Raw genomic sequence first — 21,166 nt, forward strand, 5'->3', positions numbered from 1 at the left:
GCCTCTGATCTGCCCTTCCCCCCCCTCCCTCCAGCCTCTGATCTGCCTTCCCCCCCCCCCAGCCTCTGATCTGCCTCCCCCCCCCCCAGCCTCTGATCTGCCTCCCCCCCCCCAGCCTCTGATCTGCTCTCCCACCCCCCCCCAGCCTCTGATCTGCCTCCCCCCCAGCCTCTGATCTGCCTCCCCCCCCCAGCCTCTGATCTGCCTCCCCCCGCCTCTGTCTGCCTCCCCCCCCAGCCTCTGAGTATGCTCGCCCCCCCCCCCCCAGCCTCTGATCTGCCTCCCCCCCCCCCAGCCTCTGAGCTGCCTCCCCCCCCCCCAGCCTCTGATCTGCCTCCCACCCCCAGCCTCTGATCTGCCTCTCCCCCCCCCCCCCCCCCAGCCTCTGATCTGCCTCTCCCCCCCCCCCCCAGCCTCTGATCTGCCTCTCCCCCCCCCACCCCCCAGCCTCTGATCTGCCTCTCCCCCCCCCCCCAGCCTCTGATCTGCCTCTCCCCCCCCCCCCCAGCCTCTGATCTGCCTCTCCCCCCCCCCCCCCCCCCAGCCTCTGATCTGCCTCTCCCCCCGATCCCCCCCCCCCCCCCAGCCTCTGATCTGCCGGCTCAGTCCTGCCTCTCTGGCCTCCGGAGGACACGGAAGCGGTGAGTGAGACGCTTAATTTCACTCCCGCTCCGTGATCACGTGATGTAAACGATTCCTCGATGCAGGGAAACTGATTTAATCGAGTTATTCGAATAATCGTTTCAGCCCTAATTGTGATGCATTGTAAAGGGGATCAGACCCCCAAAAGTTGAAGTCCCAGAGTGGCACAAAAAAATAAAGTGAAAAAAGAAGTAAAAAAATTGTTTTCAAGTGAAAATAAAAAAAGCATTCTTTTCCTAAAATAAAGTAAGTTTATTTATTTTAAATAAGAAGAAAAAAAAAAATAGTAGACATATTGGGTATCTCGCCGCGTCCGTATTGACTGGCTCTATAAAAATATCACATGACCTAACCCCTCAGATGAACACCGTCAAAAAAATAAAAGCAATTTTTTTTCCCAATTCACCACCATGACGGCAAGATTGGAGATTGACTCCTGACCTCTGTTGTAGGGGCAGCAAAACAGAGAGATTAAATGGCCCCCACCCACCACCCACTTCAGTGTTTTCCTGCCCCTATAATGGCCAGGACAGAGAAAGGCCTCTCTGCTCGTCAGGAGGTGAAGATGGATTGGTATTGAATTTACCTTATTTTAGGCTCATCGGTGGCTGCGGGCCTCCCTTGGGTAAAATATCCCCTGTGACGGCTCCCCTGCTCGCCGGCAGCATTTTACCAAAGCTGAGCAGGTGAGAATTGCTGACCTTGCATCTGTAAATCGGATGCCTGCGTCCGGCGCATGCTCACCTGCCTTTCCCCCTGGTGGGATAAACAGGCGCAGAGCGGAGTCTCCCACGTGGTGTGTTGGCGCTCGACGTCGCTTCTGGTGGCGCGATGACGCTGTGGGTGTCCCGGAAATAAGATACACTGGAGTATGGCCGCATGTATAAAATTGCAGGAAGCCATGGTGGATCCTGATCTGAGGTCTGATGATCACATCCACAAGCATGTCGGCCCCTGAACAGTCTAGAGAGCTGGATACTCCTGCATCGGTGACCATAAGTCCCCCAGGGGGATCCTATCTTGTACAGCTTGATGGCCTAGCTGGTATATTTTGGACAGAGGGATGTGTGTGTGTGTGTGTGTGTGTACTATGTCCAGAAAGAGGGGGTAGATGCTGATTGTTCCTCTCTTAATAGTTTTTTAAAGACGCGCAAAAAAGGCCAAAAAAGAGCAATAAATGCATCTCTTGCTTCAAGAGGCTTCCTGAACAATATACAAAATAATTGTGCAGAGAATGCATTTCAAATATTGTGAGAGAGGAGCAACCATCTATGATGGAAGATTTAAAAACAATAATCCGTGATGAAGTTAGATCCTCCCTTGCTTCGCTTAAACAATCCAGTCCAGGTCCTCCCCCCCTAAAAGACAAAAAATGGCGGTCCCTTCCTCCTCCGACTGAGGACGTAATGGATGACGCTGAGTCTTCTAGGCAATGAGAGGACGACGACCCCCTTTCGGAGGGAAAAGTCGTAGAAGATGCAAAAAAAAGTTAATGTTTGGGTGGTTAAGAACCAAGAGATTAAAGGTGTTCCCCATAAACGAAAATATAAAAGATGGTCGTTGACGAATGGTCTGATCCAGAAAAACGTCTGGGCATATCAAGGGAATTTGATAATCTACCTAAAATAGACGTACAGGTAGCTAAGGTAAATAAAAAAAAAACTCACTACCATTTGAAGACTCCTCCCAGCTGCGAGACCCTATGGAAGGGAAGTCTCCTGCATAAATCCTGGGAAGCTGCCATGTGCAGCGTTAAAACAACATAACGGCGACATCTGTAGCGAGATCAATGTACCTGTGGCTCAATGAGCTTGAAAGTCACTTAAAAAACAAAACACAGAAGGAGGAAAAAATTGATTCTTTACCCCTTCTAAGATCAGCCACTGCCTTCCTAGCCGAAGCTTCAGCGGAGACAGATTTTCTGCTAAAGATGCAGCACTCTCAAATACTGCTAGGAGGGCTTTATGGATGAAGTCCTGGTCGGGTGACAAGGCCTCAAAAATGAAACTCTGCTCAATCGCTTTTTCTGGAGAATATGTCTTTGGTCCAGTGTTGGACCAAAGGCTGGAAAAGGCGACTGCTTAATAGAGAGGTTTTCCCGAAGAAAAGCCTTTTTTCCTTTTTGTCCCTATGCGGGTAAAGATGGACTCTACCAGGGGAAAGGGAAGACTTATTGGTGGAGCTACCCAAAGGGTGGTCGAGGTAGGGGGTTCCTCTTAATCCACAAAATAAAACCAGTGACAAACAATTACGCCAGGATTGGGGGAAGACTGAGTGGGTTCTTATCTCGGTGGACGGAAATCGCATCAAATTCCTGGGTTCTAGACATAATGGAGAAGGGATACAAGATAGAGTTCTCCTCTCTTCCCCGCCCCCCCCCCCCCCCCCCCCAAACAAATACGTGGTCACTTCCCCATCGTCAAAAGGGCTAAGGGAAAGACTCTGGAGGGGTGTCCTAGAAATGTTAAAACTAAGAGCAATTACGCAAGTTCCCACTTCTCAAGAAAAGGATGGATTCGATTCTATTCTATTTTATATTTTTTTTTTTTTTTTTTTTTTTGTGGCCAAACCAGACAGGACATTCAGAACAATAATAAATCTAAAATTTCTAAACAAAAACATCCTATACAGGAAATTCAAGATGGAGTCGCTAGCGTCCACAATCCCGTTAATAAGGCAGAACGCGATAATGTGCACAATCGACCGGAAAGATGCATATTACCATGTACCGATCAGACAACAATCTCAAAAGTTCCTAAGGTTTGCGATTAAAAAAAACAGAGTAGGGAAAATTCATAATTTCCAGTTTCCTTTTGGCATTTCCCCGGCCCCCAGGGTTTTTACCAAAATAGTGGTGGAAATGGTTGCTTATCTAAGAAATCAAAGTCTAATAATAATACCTTACCTAAATGACTTTCTAATACTGGCAGACTCCAAAAAAACTGATGGAAAGCGACCTAAATTCCTTCTTGGCCTTGTTGAAAAAAACATGCCTTCTTCCCCAGACAAGTATAAAATTCTTAAGAATTATCCTGGATTTGGAAATTCAGTCCTCATTCCTTCTGTAAGAAAAGATGGCAGACCTCAAAGGGAAGGTCTAAAAAAGAAATTCATGCTCCATCAGGGAGGGGATGAGCCTCCTAGGTGTATTAACATCTTGCATAGTGTCAATACCTTGGTCCCAGTTCCACTTCAGAACTCTTTAACTATGGCTACTGAGATGCTGGGACAGGAGACGGGTGTCTTTAGATGGGAAAGTCCTGATCCCACAACACATAAAGTCGTCACTCACATGGTGGACCCAGTCAGCAAACCTAGTAAAAGGAGTGACTTGGCGGAAGACTCAGTTTATACAAATTCAGATGTCAGCAAAATAGGCTGGGGTGCAAATATAGAAGGAAAATTTCTTTCAGGGTCTTTGGCCGGAAGCCATGTCAGATCATTCATCCAATTACAAAGAATTAAGGGCTGTATGGGAGACCCTAAAAGCTTCGCCGGATGTCATAAAGGGCCATCACATAAAGATTCTATCCTACAACGTAACAACGGTGTCTTATTTGAGACATCAAGGGGGAACGAGGTCAAAACAACTAATGAAGCTGTCAAGAAAAAAAAAATCTTGTGCAGAAGAAAAGGCTCCCAGAATCATGGTAGCGGATTATTTGAGCCGCAAAACGAATGGTCACTAAATACAGAGACGTTTAACCTGATGGAAGAGAAATGGGGTTCTCCAGTCATAGGTCTGTTTGCCTCAAGGGGAAATGCAAAAGTGAGAACTTTCTGCTCCCTGGAATTGGACTTTGGCCTATGCGTTCCCTCCGTTTCAACTGATTCCAAAGGTTATCCGGAAAATTATCCAGGACAGACCAAATCTCATCCTAATGATAATACCATTCTGGCCGAAGAGAAGCTGGTTTTCAATACTCAAAAATCTGACGGTATCGGATCCCTGGGTACTTCCAGTCAGGAGGAACAGCCTGACTCAAGGTCCATTAATACATCCAGAATTATTCAGGCTGACGGCCTGGATCCTGAATCTGAAATGATTGTCAGAGAAGGTCATCTACACACTTAAGGCCTGTAGGAAGAAAGTCACTTATGCAACTTATTTAAAAATGTGGAAAAAGTTCTGCTCCTGGTGGGAACAAGAGGCTATAAACCAGTCAGCTCCAAATATACAGGGACTTCTGGATTTCCTTCAACAAGGGCTAGACTACGTCCTTCGACCCTCAATGTGCAGATTGCAGCCCTAAGCGTCTTCTTTGACTCTGATTTAGCTGAGCACTGGTGGATCAAAAGGTTTTTTAGAGCAACGGGACGGTTAAGGCCCTTTGTCAAACCTAGAATTCCAACTTGGGACTTAAACATTGTACTACAAGGTCTAACAAAAAAAAAAAAACTTTGAGCCTTTGGAGGACTCTTCAATCAAAATGCTCTCATTTAAGACAGCCTTCCTTATCACAATTTCATCGGCTAGGAGAGTAGGGGAAAGCCAGACCCTCTCTATCAGACATCCAAACTTTAACCATTCTTGATGACCGGGTAATATTTAAATCCGATCCAGGATTCCTTCCAAAGGTAGTGTCTGACTTCCATAGGAACCAGGAGATAGTCCTGTCTTCGTTCTGTAATAACCCGAAAAACATGGAGGAATTTCATTCCTTAGATGTCAGACGGGTTGTTCTAAGGTACCTTGAGGTATCTAAAGAATTCAGGAAGGTTGACAACCTGTTAGTCCAGTTTGGAGGGAATAATAAGCGGAAGGCTGCCTCTAGAGCAGGCATGCTCAACCCACGGCCCTCCAGCTGTTGTAAAACTACAGCTCCCACAATTCCCTGCTGTAGGCTGATACTTGTAGGCTGTTCGGGCATGCTGGGAGTTGTAGTTTTGCAACAGCTGGAGGGCCGCAGGTTGAGCATGCCTGCTCTAGAGCCTCCATCGCTAGGTGGCTAAAACAAACGATCTATGACTGCTACCGGCTTCAAAATCTTCCATGCCCGGTTAAGGGTAGGGCCCATTCACCAGGGCAGTCTCATCTTCCTATGCAGAAAAAGCGGGAGCTTCGTTGGAGCAGATATGCAAAGCCGCGACCTGGTCCAACGTCCATACTTTCATTAAGCATTATAGGCTTGACTTGTCAGGATCTTCAGAACTATTTTTCGGGAGGAAGGTCCTACAAGCCATAGCCTCCCCCTTAATTAAATGAATCTGGTAGGTGTCCTATCTTGCCGTCATGGTGGTGAATTGGGAAAAACTGAATTGGGCTTACCGTTACTGGCACTAAAACATGATTTTATTTTATTTTTTCAAAAATGATATTGTGTAAAAATTAAAAAAAATTACCTGCTCTATAAAAATATCACATTACCTCAGGTGAACACCGTAAAAAAAAAGTGTCAAAGCCATTTTTGTCACTTTACCTAACAAAAAGTGTAATACCAAGCGATAAAAAAAATCATATGCACCCTAAAATAGTACCAATCAAACTGTCATCTCCTACCGAAAAAAATGAGCCCCTACATAAGACAGTCGACACTAAAAACTAATTTAATGTAAAATGTAATCTAATGTAAAACTGAAACAACCAACTAAAAAAAGTAGTATATTTGGTATTGTCGCGTCCGTTACAACCTGCTCTCAAAAAAATACCACGTGATCTAACCTGTCAGATGAACGTTGTAAATTACAAAAAAATAAAAACTGTGCCAAAACAGCTTTTTTGTTACCTTGCCTCACAAAAAGTGTAATTATAGAGCAACCAAAAATCATATGTACCCTAAAATAGTACCAACAAAACTGCCACCTTATCCTGTAGTTTCCAAAATTGGGTCTTTTTTTGGAGTTTCTGCTCTAGGGGTGCATCAGGGGGTCTTCAAATGTGACATGGCAACTTAAAATTATCCCAGTGAAATCTGCTTTCCAAAAACCATATGGCATTCCTTTCCTTCTGCGCCCTGCCGTGTGCCCGTACAGCAGTTTACGACCACATGTTTTTTTTTTTCTGTAAACTACAGGATCAGGGCAATAAATTTAGAGTTTTGTTTGGCTGTTAACCCTTGCTTTGTTAGTGGAAAAATTGGATTAAAATGGAAAACCTGCCCAAAAAGTGAAATTCTGAAATGTCCTCTACATTCTCCTTTAATTCTTGTGTAATACCTAAAGGGTTACCAAAGTTTGTAAAATCAGTTTTGGATATCTTGAGGGTTGTAGTTTCTAAAATGGGGTAATTTTGGGGTGTTTTCTGTTATGTAAGCCTCACAAAAGTGACTTCTGACCTGAACTGGTCCTTGAAAAGTGAGTTTTTTTGAAATTTTCTGAAAAATTTCAAGATTTACTTCTAAGCCTTGTAACATCCCCAAAAAATAAAATGGCATTCACAAAATGATCCAAACATAAAGTAGACATATGGGGAATGTAAAGTAATAACTATTTTATATGAGGTATCACTATCTGTTTTAGGGTACTTTCATACTAGCGTTATTCTTTTCTAGCATTGAGTTCTGTCCTAGGGGCTCAAGACCGGAAAAGAACTGATCAGTTTTATCCCCATGCATTCTGAATGGAGAGCAAATCCGTTCAGGATGCATCAGGATGTCTTCAGTACAGTCTTTTTGACTGTTCAGGATGGACATAATACCACAGCATGCTACGGTTTTATCTCCGTCCAAAATTCTGGAACACTTGGGCATTTTTTTTCCCATTGACATGCATTAATGCCGGATTCGGCCCCGAGTGTTCTGGCAAAACGGATCAGTTTTTGTGGACTGCGCATGCTTGGACCGCAAAAAATATGAAAAAATAAATAAATGCTGGGTCTGTTTTTCCAGATGCCCCCTGGAGAGACGGATCCGGTATTTCAATGCCATTGTCATTCGGATCAGGATCCTGATTTGTCTGACAAATGCCATCAGTGTGAAAGTATCCTTAAAAGCAGAGAAATTGAAATTTGGAAAGTTGCAAATTTTTCCTGTTTGGTGTGTGTGTTTTTTTTTGTTTGTTTTTTGGGGGGTAAATTTGGTATTTTGTTTAAATAAAAATGAAAAATATTGACTGAAATTTACCACTATCATGAAGTATAATGTGTCACGAGAAAACAGTCTCAGAATGACTTGGATAAGTAAAAGTGTTCCAAAGTTATTACCACATAAAGTGACACATGTCAGATTTGCAAAAAATCCGCCTGGGATTTAAGGTGAAAAGTGGCTCAGTAGTGAAGTGGTGAAATAATATATATAATTTTATTTTTTTACGTTATAACTTTTATTCCCTAAGTGGGGCTAGTACCTGGGATCTTCTGATCCCTTGTCTCATTCACCATAATAGAGAACTATTATGGTGAATGGGATTCTGCCACTGTACCTGCGGAGCGGTGCATGTCAGGCCTGGTAACCTTCAGCTGTCATGCTAGCCAATCAGAGCCCCACAATTTCACTGCAGGGGCTCCGATCGGAAGGCAAAGGGAGCCACATCCCTCTGCTTAACTCCACAAATGCTGCGATCGTGGCGTCATTGCGGCCAGGTGACTGCTGTATTATACAGCTTCACCCACTGCGTAATGGAGCAGACTTAGCGCAACAGCCCGCTCCATACAAGCCCTCAGCCACTATGATGTGGAGGTACGTCACGGTGGCTAGAAGGGTTAAAAACCAGTTCTAGTCTTGACTGGCAAGCTTTTGAGGATGGCTCGACAGGCTCTGTCCACTCAGTGCCTACCTGACCACAGTTGATAAGTCTTGTCTTCTGGCAGATGGTCCTTGTTGGTATCATTTTACCTTTTCCTTACCATTTTATGTACAATATTGTGTGTTTGAGTTCATGCAAACGGTTTCATTTATTCTCCCTAGCTGATGAAAATGCCTCTGATGTGGCCTGTGAAGCGGAAGCAGATGAGCCCAGTAATCCATCGCCAACTGCAGGTGTTGTAGGTGATGGCACTGTCGTGGGCACGCCATGTAGCAGGTATATTGTATGCTCTGAGGAAACATATGCATTTGTATCTTTTTACCTTCCGTAGGTGGAGTTCTTCTTTTTAGCTATGGTTTTGGTAACCAATTGCTTTCGCTGCAGGCGCTGTGCTCTCTGCAACTGTGGAGAATGGAGTCCACAGGGACAGCGGGAACTCCTACGGTTTGATCCTTCTCCAGGCCGCCCACAACTGGATTCTGCTCTGTGTCGGGTACAAGAGATCGGCACAGAGTACTTGGATCCTTCTATCATTGGGTTTGCGGAGTCCGTGTTACCAGAGGAGCTCTTTGAACCTTCAGGTGAGATTGGGTTTTTCTTCTATAATGTTATTATATGGCGAATGTTTAGGTCAACAATGTTTAGCCAAAAGGCTACTTGCAAAAATGGTTGTTTTGGCGAACAATATTATTTTTATTTTATTTTTTTGTCATCATGTGAGTGTCTTTAGAAAAATGACTGTCTATGGGTGTATTTTTATTTTTTTAAAATTTATTTTCTTTTTACTGAGCGTGGCTGGTTTTTCAGAAAGGCATCTGTGAGAAACTTGATAGTTTAAAGGGGTTCTGCACTTTCATTTAACTGATCTATCCTCTGGATAGATCATCAGCTTCTGATCGGCCGGGGTCAGACACCCAGGACCCCCGCCGGTCAGCTGTTTGAGAAGGCAGCGGCGCTCCAGCAGTGCTGCGGCCTTCTCACTGTTTACCGCCGGCCCACTGACGTCACGACTAGTATCAACTAGCGTGGGCGTGGCTAAGCTACATATAAGTGAACAGAGCTTAGCCCCGCCCACGCTAGTTGATACTAGTTGTGAGGATAGATCATCAGTTAAATGAAAGTGCAGAACCCATTTAACTGTTTAACTTTTTTTTTTTCCCCTTCTTCCCCCACTGTTGTGTGGATGTTGCCTTATTCTCATGTCTTGGCTGGCTTTTGTTTAGGGGGATGATAAGAATGAGAACCTGTTACACTTATAAGGAGATGCCGTCATACCTCTGTTTGTTCTACACTTTAGTTGTGGTTGAATTTGAAGTGCCAGTGTGAAGTGTTAGGATTTCAGGTCACTGACACATTCTGCATCCGGCTTTCCTTTAAAGATGTTGCTTTATTAAATCTCCAGGGTAATACAGATGATGTCATGATTACTACCATGTCTTACAGGTCACTGCTGGGTTCACTACTGGTGTGCGTCTTGGTCATGTGGAGTCCAGAATGTGGAAGGAACTGGACTGACTAATGTGGACATAGCTGTATTCTCAGGGATATCACAGGTTTGTAACGGGTGGCGTTCTGCAGTCTTCCTAGGATTGCCTTTAGCAGGAAGATGTCAACCTGTTTGTCTCTTCTAGAAATGTGAATACTGTAAACGGATGGGTGCTACCATTCAGTGCCACTCGAAAGGGTGTCTGCGCCGATATCATTTTCCATGCGCTGCTGCGAGTGGATCCTTCCAGTCGATGAAGACCTTAAAATTGTTGTGCACAGAGCATGTGGCAGAAGCGCCTGGAATGGGTAAGTTCGGCTTCTTCGTTCCTTTACTTGCCCTCATGTAGGTTTCCGTGCCAATTTTAAGGCTGGGGCTACTTGCATACGTTATTGTTGCTCAGCTTCTAGCTAGGGCTGATTCGCACGTCAGTGAGTCACGGACAGCACAAGTATGCATTGATTTTAATGTTTTTATTCACACATCCTTATTTTTCCACTTTCCATGAGACATGCATGGCTTTGGTCAATTTTGCTGACCACACACTTTTTTTTTTTATTTTTATTTTTTAATCTCAAACATTGATGACCTATAGCTAGGATATGCTTCCAATGTCAGATAGGTGCAGGTCCTCCCGAAAGTGAAGGAGAGTGCACCACACACATGCAGTGTCCTCAATTTATTTCTATGGGCGTTACGAAAATGGCCACACAAATGAAGATTGCACCGCGCAAGTGTGGCCACCGCTCCATTTACCTCTATGCGACTGCCGTAAATTGCCAAGCCTGAATTTGGCTAGTATCAGAACTCCCGTAGACATAAATGGAGGGTGGCCATACATGTGCAGCTGCCCTCACTTCGGGGTTCCCATATTGGAGAAAGGAGTGGATGACATTGCTAGTGATATGCTACCAATGTCTGAGTGAGACAACCCCTTTAAGTCTATGGATAAGTTAAAACCACTGACAGTACATCGGCATTGTTTTCTGCCAGTGTCACAGTCCACATGAATATGTTGTGTTGCTTGAAGGTCATTAGGATCATATTTACGCTATAAAGTAAAAAAAAGGGGAGGGAGGGGGGGGGGGTTAGTTGGCACATCCCAATGCACAGGTGCACGTTCCCTGGATTTAATGGTGGGCCAGCATGCATGTGGAACCTGCACTCCCTGAATTGTATGGTAGACGTCATGACACATAACAGGTAGAATTTAGTGTTAGGTTTCTGTCTTACAGAGATCACCTTGACGTGTGGAAGACGGGCCCAAATAATTTTGTACAAAATGTATTTGCCAAGCATCTCTAATTTACATAATAAGCATAGCCTTAGCATTAGAATACTTTTTTGTACTTTATTTGGTTTGCAGGGTGCTGTTGCATTGTATTTGTTACTCTATAAAGTGGTTGATGTTTTCCCAGAGTCTCATAAATTATTTTATATATATATATATATATATATATATATATATATATATATATATATATATATATATATATATATATTATATATACTTTTTTTTTTTAACATTTCTAGTTAAGGAAGTAATAGTCTTATGCATCTTTTTGTTTTCACCATTTCTCTTATGTTAGATGACTCGTGTTGCATGCTATGTAACAAGCCCGGTGATCTCACAGACCTCCTGTTCTGCACCAGTTGTGGACTGCACTATCATGGTTCCTGTCTGGACATTACCGTAACCCCATTGAAGCGCTCTGGCTGGCAGTGTCATGAGTGTAAAGTGTGCCAAAGTTGCAGGTAGGAAATAAAAACCATTGTAGTGCTTTAAAAAACTAAAAAAAGTTACCTGAAGTAGCCTACCATTTCCGGGTCACACATGGATAGTGTGGTATGTAGGGGTGATCAAGGGGAAGCAGAAGAGTGAAATACTCCTGTGTGCTCCGACTTGTAGTGAAATGAAAATGTAGTTATACTTGTAATAAGTTAAGTAACTGAACCTTAGGGTCCATTCACACGTCCGTTGTTTCTTTCCTGATCTGTTCCGTTTTTTTTTTGAGGAACAGATCTGGACCAGTTCTGTACCCATTAATTTTCAATGGGTCCTGAAAAAAAATCGGACAGCTCAATGTCTGATTTTTTTTTTTATTTTTTTTTTTTCAGGACCCATTGAAAATGAATGGGTACAGAACTGGTCCAGATCTGTTCCGCAAAAAACGGAACAGATCAGGAAAGAAACAACGGACGTGTGAATGGACCCTTAGACTCATTTTACACTTTGCATTTCAATGCTTTTTTACTCCTTTTTTTAGCCCAGAAAATGTTGAAATGTTCAAAGCTTTCAAATTCAAAACTGCAAAGGCCACATGACAGGCTTATTGTTTGTGACTGGGTCCACTCTGAGCAAAGGCTTTGTCTGATCCATTCCAGATATAGCACAAACATATATAAAGCCTAGTATTCCTGTCTCATTCCAGCCATGTGCTCTTGTCACTTTTCTGCCATCCTTCACTAATCTTTTAACCTTTCATGTTTTATTATTCTAATGTTGATAAAGTTGTGGATCCCTCTATAGTAGAACAAATAAAGCGGCTGTTGACACTGCGTTTGGCTAAATTTGCTGTGGGTTCCATACTAAATAGTGCCAGGCGGCCATGGGGAAACCATCACAGATTGTTTTCAATGGGAGGTCGTACTGCTGTTCATGCACCCACTGTTTTTTTCTGCTTTTGTGAAAAGATCAGCATCTTTGTCAAATAGGGTTGTGGCAGCCCGGGGTCTTCTAAGGGCCCCTTGGCCGGGCACAGCACATACCGGCACATAGAATGCTGGTAAAATTGCATTAACAGCAATACAGAAGTAGGCTTGTGAATAGCACAAGCAATCAAATGATCGCATGTTCAAGTCCTCTGAGGGGACTAATAAAAAACATTAAAAATCAATAATGCAACAATTCTGTCTTTGTTTATTTTTTATTTTTTTATTTGGGTATGGGCAGAAGATGCAGGCATTTTAGATGTACAATGTGTGTGTGTCCCGTTTAAGTACTGCAATATTACTTTAAGACCTCTTTCACATGAGCGAGCTTTCCGTCCGGATGCAATGTGTGAAGTAAACGCATAGCATCAGGACTAAATCTGGACCCATTAGTTTAGTTTTTCATGCATGGTTTCTGCATTCAGGAAAACTCGCAGTATGTTCTATATTCTGCAATTTTCACGCAGCTCTTGTTCAATAGACGTGAATGGGACTTAAATTTAATTTTTTTTTTTACAATATTTTTTTTTTTTTTACGTGCATCAAAAACTGATTGCACCCACATGGATAAAACCAACGCTGTACGCATTCGCAGACAAAACTGATTGAACTTGCGTGCAAAACCATCAGTTTTTATGTGCACAGACACCTGAGAGAATCCGTAACGCTCGTGTGAAAGAGGCCTAACGGACATGATACAGGAGAAGGGTTGACTTGCTGGATACATTATGCCATGTTCCTCCTGATTAATTTGTACCTTACCCTAAACAGAAAACCTGGCAAGGACTCGGTGATTGTGTGTAATGCTTGTGACAAAGGATATCACGCTTTCTGTCTGAAACCTGCCACTGAGGATCTGCCTGCAGGCTCATGGAAATGCAAGGTATTCCTTATTTGCTTGTTTCTATTGGGGATATGTTCTCTTCTTCAGGTTGTTAAAAATTCTACTGTCAATTCTCAATGAAAGCTTTGCTACTACTTGCAGCCGAGACACCCTCAGCTATGCTTGAGAGTTGATGGCAAATTGAGCTTTACATAGATCCAAACCTTTGATTTCATATCTCCTGGCGAGTTAAGGATTTTACTAGTGATGGCCTATTCTCAGGATAGACCACCAATATCTGATCAGCGGGGATCTGACACCCTGCACCCCCGCAATAGCAGATCACAGCTCCATTCGATCTAGACCTGGTCCCATTCACTTCATTGGGAGCAGTGCTGCAGTAGCAAGCACCATACGCTATACCAGGGATTAGCAACCTTCTGCCGTCCAGCTGCTGTGAAACTACAACTCCCAGCATGCAAACATATTGTCGTTTCAGAACATCTAGGGTGACGGAGGTTGCTGATCCCTGCACTATATAGTGGACAGAGCTGTGTAGTTCCAGAGCTACTGCTGGTTGGTGGACCCTGCCGATCAGATATGGATTGCTTATACTGAGGATATCAATAGTAAAATCCAGGAAGTACCCCTTTAGACTTTATTCCTGATGAATAATTGTTGTACAATGTTTCTACGCAGAATTGCCGCGTCTGTCGAATCTGTGGCTCTCACACAGCACAGTTGGAGCCTGGGAGTCCATGGTATGAGAATTTCTCTGTGTGCAAGAAATGCCAAGAGCAGCGATGCATGGCGGAGCCCTGTGTTCAGTGTAATCAGCCTGGCTCCTTGGAGAACATGAACCAGTGCCCCAAATGCTTAAAGTAAGATTTCTCTTATTTCATACGTCTTTCTTTGGGTTGTGTAAGAGCCTAGAGTACACGCTGTAAAGAACTCCTCACACTATTGCGCTCATGTTGTGTGGATGATTTCTTTTTAAGTGTATTTCAAGTGACTGCTGTAAAAGTAGCAGGATAGTCCCAATTGGCTAAAGATCAGGCTCTGTTTGGCATGGCTACTGCCAGGTTTTACAATGGAATATTTGACGGGAATTATAATGTCTGCTTTAGGATGCAGAGTTTTCACTCCAGACTTTGCTGGGATTCTGCGCATTTACTGTAGATTTCACCCTAGCCTAGGTGGATATCTGCAGAAAAAACTAACATGCTGCAGATTCAGAATCCGCACTGCAGGACAGTTTCTTTACATAGCTCTGTAAAACGATATGGATTTTCTACATGGCTGCAGTTCTGCAGCATATCAGTTCTGTGTGGACATACCCTTAAGAGGGCCAGTCGCCATTCCTGACATGTCTGTTTTAGTACAGTCTTCCCTCATGAAATAAACATTAGAAATGTTTTTCATAGAACCCTAAGGATTGCTGTTCCTCTTATCAATTTATAAATAAACTGACAATTGGTGGGGCATCACTACAAAGTGGTGGCTGTATGGGCAACATCCCTTTCGTCAAGGAGAATGATGAAACCCAGTTGTCAATTTAGTCATATATTTCTAGGAAGAATAAAAAAAAAAAAAATACATGCAACAACCTAGAATTGTCAATTCACATTGAGCACAATCATTTTCCAAAACAGGTATGTCAAAGAGTGGTGACAGGTAGGGCTGCAGTAAACTATTATTTTAGAAAGAGTATTCTACTGATTATTTTTACGATTAATAAATTGGTAATCTAATAAGAAAAAAAATGAATTAATAGACCTTTCCTTTATAAAAACTTATAAGACCCCCCTGCCCTCAGTCCTCAACACCCCCCGCCCCCTGTGCGATCAGCCCAAGTGCATCAGTTCTCCCCAGTGCCATCATCTCCACTATCCCCCACTGCATTCAGCTATGACGCTGTGCACTCCGGGCACCCCGCCATAGTCGCACTGTCACCAACTTGCCTTTCCAGCGTTCTGCGCTGCTCTGGGCCTGACGTCACACAGCGCGTCAGGTCACGGAGGAGGTCAGTGCAGCGTGGGACCATGGATGTGCCGTGGAGTGTCCGGAGGCCCCCTGCTGGAAAGGGGACTATTGTGGGCCAGTGGGAGACCACGGAGCCAGAGTAATAGCAATCTCTTCACTCCCGCTCCATGGTCACGTGATTTAATAGAGTACTCGTTGCAGCCCTAGTTTCGGGTCCTCTGTGTAGCTACTTCCTCGGCTCTCCAAGAGCAGAAAGACTAAAGGGACATCCCCTCTGCACCAGAAAAGTGGCACCCAAAAAGTCGCAAAATGTTGTGCACACTGTTGAGGGGCAAAATTTTGTAACTTTTTGTGGTTCTTGCTCACAGATCGCCATTTTTTTCAAAATGGCAAGTGGTGAGGGGCCAGAGTAGGTGGTCCATGCATTTTGATCTGTCGGGAAAGTGGCGTAGAATATAGCGGAAACCTACATCAGCTCCCATGCCCCTATTAATTGCAGTGCGCCTTAAGTGCTTAAAGGGGTTGACTATCAGAATCCAGGCTAAATGGGCACATTCTGAATGTCCATGCTGTGCCACAGTAATCAAACATGTACCTTTCAGCTCATGTGAACTGCTTGTTGCAAGGTCCCTGGCCGCCTGTCCCCTTGCATTTTGTACATCCCACCGCCGTGGGTGCTGCATCCATGGGAACCAAAAAGGCCACTTAAAAAGAATCCAGGCTAAAAAGGACATGCAAGTCCAAGCTGTCAGACATGTAACGTTCAGCTCACCTGAGCTGCTTTTTTCCTCCGCCTCAGTCTGCATGTCCTCATATGCTGACCACCATTTTGGTTCCCATGGACGTGGCAGTTGGGATATATTCATAACCGGTGGACAGGCAGCTTGGGGGCCTTGTGAGAAGCGGCTCACGTGAGCTGAAAGGTGCATGTCTGGTCGCGGGGACACTACATGGACTAGCATACCCATTTAGCCTGGAAGGGGCCAACCCTTTCAACTAAATGACACATCACTCAGCGATAGAACTGGGTGTTCACACCTGACATAGCTTGCTTTTTGCACACCGCTTTATAACATTCATTTACTATGCCTTGTTCTTGCGTGGGATCATTTTTTATTTTTTGTAAGGAAGCATCTAACTTTAGTTTCTCCTAAGTGTTATTGAAGTATTCAGTAAACGTAATTCTGAGTGTAGTGTGCTCCTACCTCAATTACTTAATGGTATGTGCATTACTTAAACGGCTTGGTTTATTTTGTGTTGCTCCAGGTTCCATCATTCACATTGTGCACAGAGAGGTGACTCGCTGGCGCACAGCACGAGCTGTCCATCATGTAGCAAACAGCAGGCCGCCGTACAGAAGAAAGATGAAGAGGACAAGAGTGTTGAGATCCCGAATACAGCCCTCTCAGAATGTGAAGCCAAACCACTAGGTCGGTAATAGAGATTGTTCTTTAAATCATATCATATCCAGCTGCCGCTCAGGTCTCTGCCCGTCTCCATTTACTTCGGGGCAGCTGATCAAGTGTCATCTAAGCACCCCTGCGGCAAGTATCCCTGCCTCATCGGTAATATTGACTGTGGTATTTGTACAGCGCTGTTTAATTTTGATGCCATGTGAATAATGGAAGTAAACATAATTTATATGTTTTGCTGTTATGTCCTTTTGTGCATAAAATATTACTTAATGTTACTGCACTATTTTCCGTTTTTCTAGAAGTTTCAACAATTGATGAAGATGGGCTTGGTTCTTCAGACAACGAAGCTGCTGAGGCTCCAGAGATTCTTCCCAACACCCCCCCGCTGCCAATCGAGTCCAGAAGTCCTCCTCCTTTGGAAGCAGAACCATCACACCAGGAGAGGACATTTGACCCATGTGCACCACTTGAGGAGGCTCCTGTTCTAGTCACAGTGGAAGATGAAGATATGGAAGTTGATGAAGAAGGCACAGAATTCATCCATCATCAGAAACAAATGGTGTCTTCACGTTCACAAAGTTTTTCTCACCAGACATCATCATTTATACCTTCAACTCCAGATAGGACTCGGGCAAATGCCTCTGCAGATGAGGACACACAACCTATGGACTCGCTGAGCCTAGAGGATGGAGCCTGCCAGAGTCCTACTAGGACTAAAGAGGACCCTTGCAATCGTTTATTTCAGCAACCATCTGTTTTAGACTCTGAAATGATCGTGGACTCTGATGAGCCTCCTTGTAAGTCTGCAAGAGGAACATTAAACAATGACAACATAAGAGGTCAAGATGTTGCAGGGGATTTATCTGCGGACAAAGTTCAGATGCCCATAAGATGCACTATCATCAAGTCAGACATAGTAAATGAGATCTCCAATCTGAGCCAGGGAGATACAAGTAGTAGCTTTCATGGCTATGATGCTTTAGGTTCACCTGACCCTGAGGGCGGGTCCCTCTGTATGGAGATGTGCTTGCACAAGGAGGATGGCTCTTTGAGGCTGTGCACAGACTCTATGCCCGAAACTGATGACTCTCTCTTATATGACCCCTCTATTGGGAAGTTAGATGGGGAGAAGTCAAGACGGAAGTGCTCTCCCGGGCGATCTAGAGTCAAACACGTAAGTCAAGTTTTATGCGTAATCTCAACCAATTTGTTAACAAAGAATGTTTTTCTAAATTGAAGTTAGAATGCTAGAGACTAGTTATGAATTAACTTCAAATGCTTGATGGAATGTCCAAAGCCGCCAATTAGAAAGGGCATGTATTTGTCAAGGAGGGGATTGCTGAGTGATGTAACCGTTTAACATAGTCTGTCCAATATGGCTTCCACTGCAATGTGGCTTCAGTGAAAGAAGTATTGGACTCTGGATGTATTTTGAGAGGAGCACTGCTGTCCAACAGATTGATTTAATTCCTTTCCTATCTACATCTGTATTGCCAAACCGAATTATTGGTTTGGGTCTATTTTCTTTGGTTTGTACCCTGCCTCCTTTAAGTGAAGGAAAGCCTGTAAGTGTTAATAGGACTGTCATGTGTCCGACCTCCACCAATCGAATGTTGATAACCTATCCTATGGGTAGTTTATCAATATCTACAACACAGACGACAACTTAAATGAACAGACACTTTTTTTTATTTATAATTTAACGGATGTTGTGGTTTAACAGCCATGAATTAAAGCCCAGGACTGTAAGATGTACATGCATGGCTGTGGCTAATTCCACCATTTTTAGTGTGTGGTAGACAGGGGTCGTCTCATCTCAGACAATGGGGGCATATCGCTAGGATATGCCCCCATTCTTTTATAGGTGTGGGTCCCATTGTTTTATATATGCGAAAAAAGGGTCTATTAGCTTTTAATATTTGTAATTTTAATTAAAATTTATTTTCTCGCCCAGTTTCCTTGGGGGACACAGAAGACCTTGGGTATAGCTCATCTCCATAGGAGGCGTGACACTAAGTGAAGACTGTTAAGCCCCTCCTCCACAGCTATACCCTCAGCCTGGAGAGAGAGACTGCCAGTTTTTGCTTAGTGTCCAAGGAGGCAAGACACTCCCTGCTCTGCAGGGCTCTTTTCTCCTTGTTTAAATTTTTGCCTTTCGCTTCAACACCTCACCTGTTTGGGCCTTGCCGCTTTTATTTGGGGGATCTCCGACTCTTGTAGCCGTTCGGCCTCTTGGGTTTCCAGGAGGTCTGTGCATGGGGTTGACTGACTCCAGGGTGGTTTTCCTCCGCTTGATCAGTTTGGCTATTGCTGAGGTTACCGCACCGAGGGCAGGATTCTGTCTTTGGTGTTACCGTTCATTTCGCCAGAGCGGTTGGTGCCTCCTGGGCCGGAGGCATTGGGCTTCGGCCATGCATTTGGGCAAGGCGGCCACGGGTCTACCTTGCGCCTTGCCGTGTTCTACAGGGTGCATACTCTGACTTTGGCAGATGCTGCCTTGCCCCGCCTGGGGTTGCGGGCGGCGGTTCATTGATGCCTTTCGGGTGCTTCACCTTGGGCTGTGGTCCCTCCCCCTTTTGGACTGCTTTTGAACGTCCCAAGGTCTTCTGTGTCCCCCAAGGAAACTGGGCGAGAAAACGAGATTTTTGTATTACTTACCAGTAAAATCTCTTTCTCGCTCTTTCCTTGGGGGACACAGCACCCACCCATTCATTGTTTTTTCTCTGTACGGTTTCCGAGTTTTTTGTTACCCGTCGGGTTGTTGGCTTGTTGGTTCCTTGTTGGACTTTGCCTTTTCTCACTGCTTGGACACGCAACTGGCAGTCTCTCTCTCCAGGCTGAGGGTATAGCTGTGGAGGAGGGGCTTAACAGTCTTCACTTAGTGTCACGCCTCCTATGGAGATGAGCTATACCCAAGGTCTTCTGTGTCCCCCAAGGAAAGAGCGAGAAAGAGATTTTACTGGTAAGTAATACAAAAATCTCGTTTTTATTTTTTGTAAACTACAAAATTGCTAAATTTTTAAAAAAATAAAAAGTGCCCCTAATGTCTTTGTTGCTGGTGACGACAGCATCTAAGGCATTAAAAGGCCAGGATAAATGTTCTCTCCCATCCTGGGGTGCTGCATACAGATGTCAATTCTATGGGGGCCCTTTATAAATTGCTGTGGAGTTTTCTGCTCAATGAAAAATGCTATGGAAACTGCTTGTGGTTTCCTATGTATCCCATGCATTTTTATGGCTCCCCCCCTTATAGAGGTGTCGAACTGCCAGAAGAGCTTCAGTATGCTGCATTTTTGAATTAATGACAGATTCAAAACACGCCACCTAATTAACAAAAACCCCAGTAGCAGAATAAACGCTTGTGTGTTTTTGACTGCTTATTTTTGTTGTTCTGCTCCTGTAACAGAGCAGAGCACTAGAAATAAAGGGGATCACATTTTATTAGCGGCTACAAATTCCTGTATGCAACACTTTTGTGTCCAGTGGAAAATCAGAATCCCGAATGGAGACCAAACAGACTCCGTTGTAGTCAATAGTCTGTTCAGCGCTATTCTTTTCAGTCAGGCCCGTGTTCACACATGCACTGTGAACTCCAGCATTCTGTTCCACCGGAGAGACTGCTGAAGTTCACTGTATCCGGCAGCAGGACCGTGCACCATCGGATCCCCATTCACTGTAATGGGATCCAGCGAAGTTCGGGCTGCTTTCTGCCCTATATTCCGGCTTTCTACTGGACAAAAAATACTGCATGTAGCATTTTTTATTTTTTTTTGTCTGGCATACATGCAGGTACTGGATCAGAGTGTCTGAGTTTACAACTCGGATGTGAATCCAGTACTTCCGCTATCTTCGTTAACTGAGTAGAACAGAAATATATAACGGTGGTGGGAACTCTCCTTAAACCTGCAATATGTGAATATACGCCTTGTAGAGCTTTGACAGGTGGAGTATACAGCTCTGGTTATGGCCCATTCAGATACTATTGGATTTTCCTGTATTAGTGCAGCATTTGCAGTGAGGTCTCCACGACCCTGAGGCTGTGTAATATAAATGAACTAAGTAGCCAAATCTATCACTTCATTGGGAGGTGGTGCATATCAGTCGTCATCCTCCCTGGACAGGAATCTAACTTGTGCATGTCTTGATGAGTGTGCAGTAGAGCGTCGTTCCTTGCATTGGAAGTTACAGAAGTTTCTTTTTTTTTTTTATGCATTTTCCATGTTTGATTTTAACATTTTAATGTCATTATGTCCTATCTAAAGGGTCGAAGCAGCAGCTTTCCTGGAAGGCGACGACCCCGTGGAGGTAGTAGCGCTGGTAGCAGGGGCAGAGGAAGATCAAGATTAAAGTCTACGACCTCTTCCATTGAGACTTTGCCGGTGAGACCTCAAATTTGCTGTACGCAAACTGTTAAATCAGGAC

At 44.1% G+C, this 21,166-nt stretch overlaps 1 protein-coding gene across 4 annotated transcripts in view; it reads left to right on the forward strand.

Annotated features, from left to right (window-relative positions):
* The window catches only part of KMT2D (lysine methyltransferase 2D), a 134,541-nt gene that overhangs the window by 24,545 nt on the left and 88,830 nt on the right, over window positions 1-21,166 (forward strand). For all 4 annotated transcript variants that reach the window (XM_044284050.1, XM_044284051.1, XM_044284052.1 and 1 more), the window contains exons 3-12: window positions 8,487-8,601; window positions 8,710-8,906; window positions 9,769-9,878; window positions 9,957-10,119; window positions 11,401-11,566; window positions 13,295-13,406; window positions 14,046-14,227; window positions 16,596-16,759; window positions 17,044-17,918; window positions 21,007-21,123. In XM_044284050.1, coding sequence (XP_044139985.1) covers window positions 8,487-8,601; window positions 8,710-8,906; window positions 9,769-9,878; window positions 9,957-10,119; window positions 11,401-11,566; window positions 13,295-13,406; window positions 14,046-14,227; window positions 16,596-16,759; window positions 17,044-17,918; window positions 21,007-21,123 — 2,201 coding nt within the window. The remainder of the gene's footprint in view (window positions 1-8,486; window positions 8,602-8,709; window positions 8,907-9,768; window positions 9,879-9,956; window positions 10,120-11,400; window positions 11,567-13,294; window positions 13,407-14,045; window positions 14,228-16,595; window positions 16,760-17,043; window positions 17,919-21,006; window positions 21,124-21,166) is intronic.

Source organism: Bufo gargarizans, chromosome 3, assembly GCF_014858855.1.
Source record: "Bufo gargarizans isolate SCDJY-AF-19 chromosome 3, ASM1485885v1, whole genome shotgun sequence".
Lineage (NCBI taxonomy): Eukaryota > Metazoa > Chordata > Amphibia > Anura > Bufonidae > Bufo > Bufo gargarizans.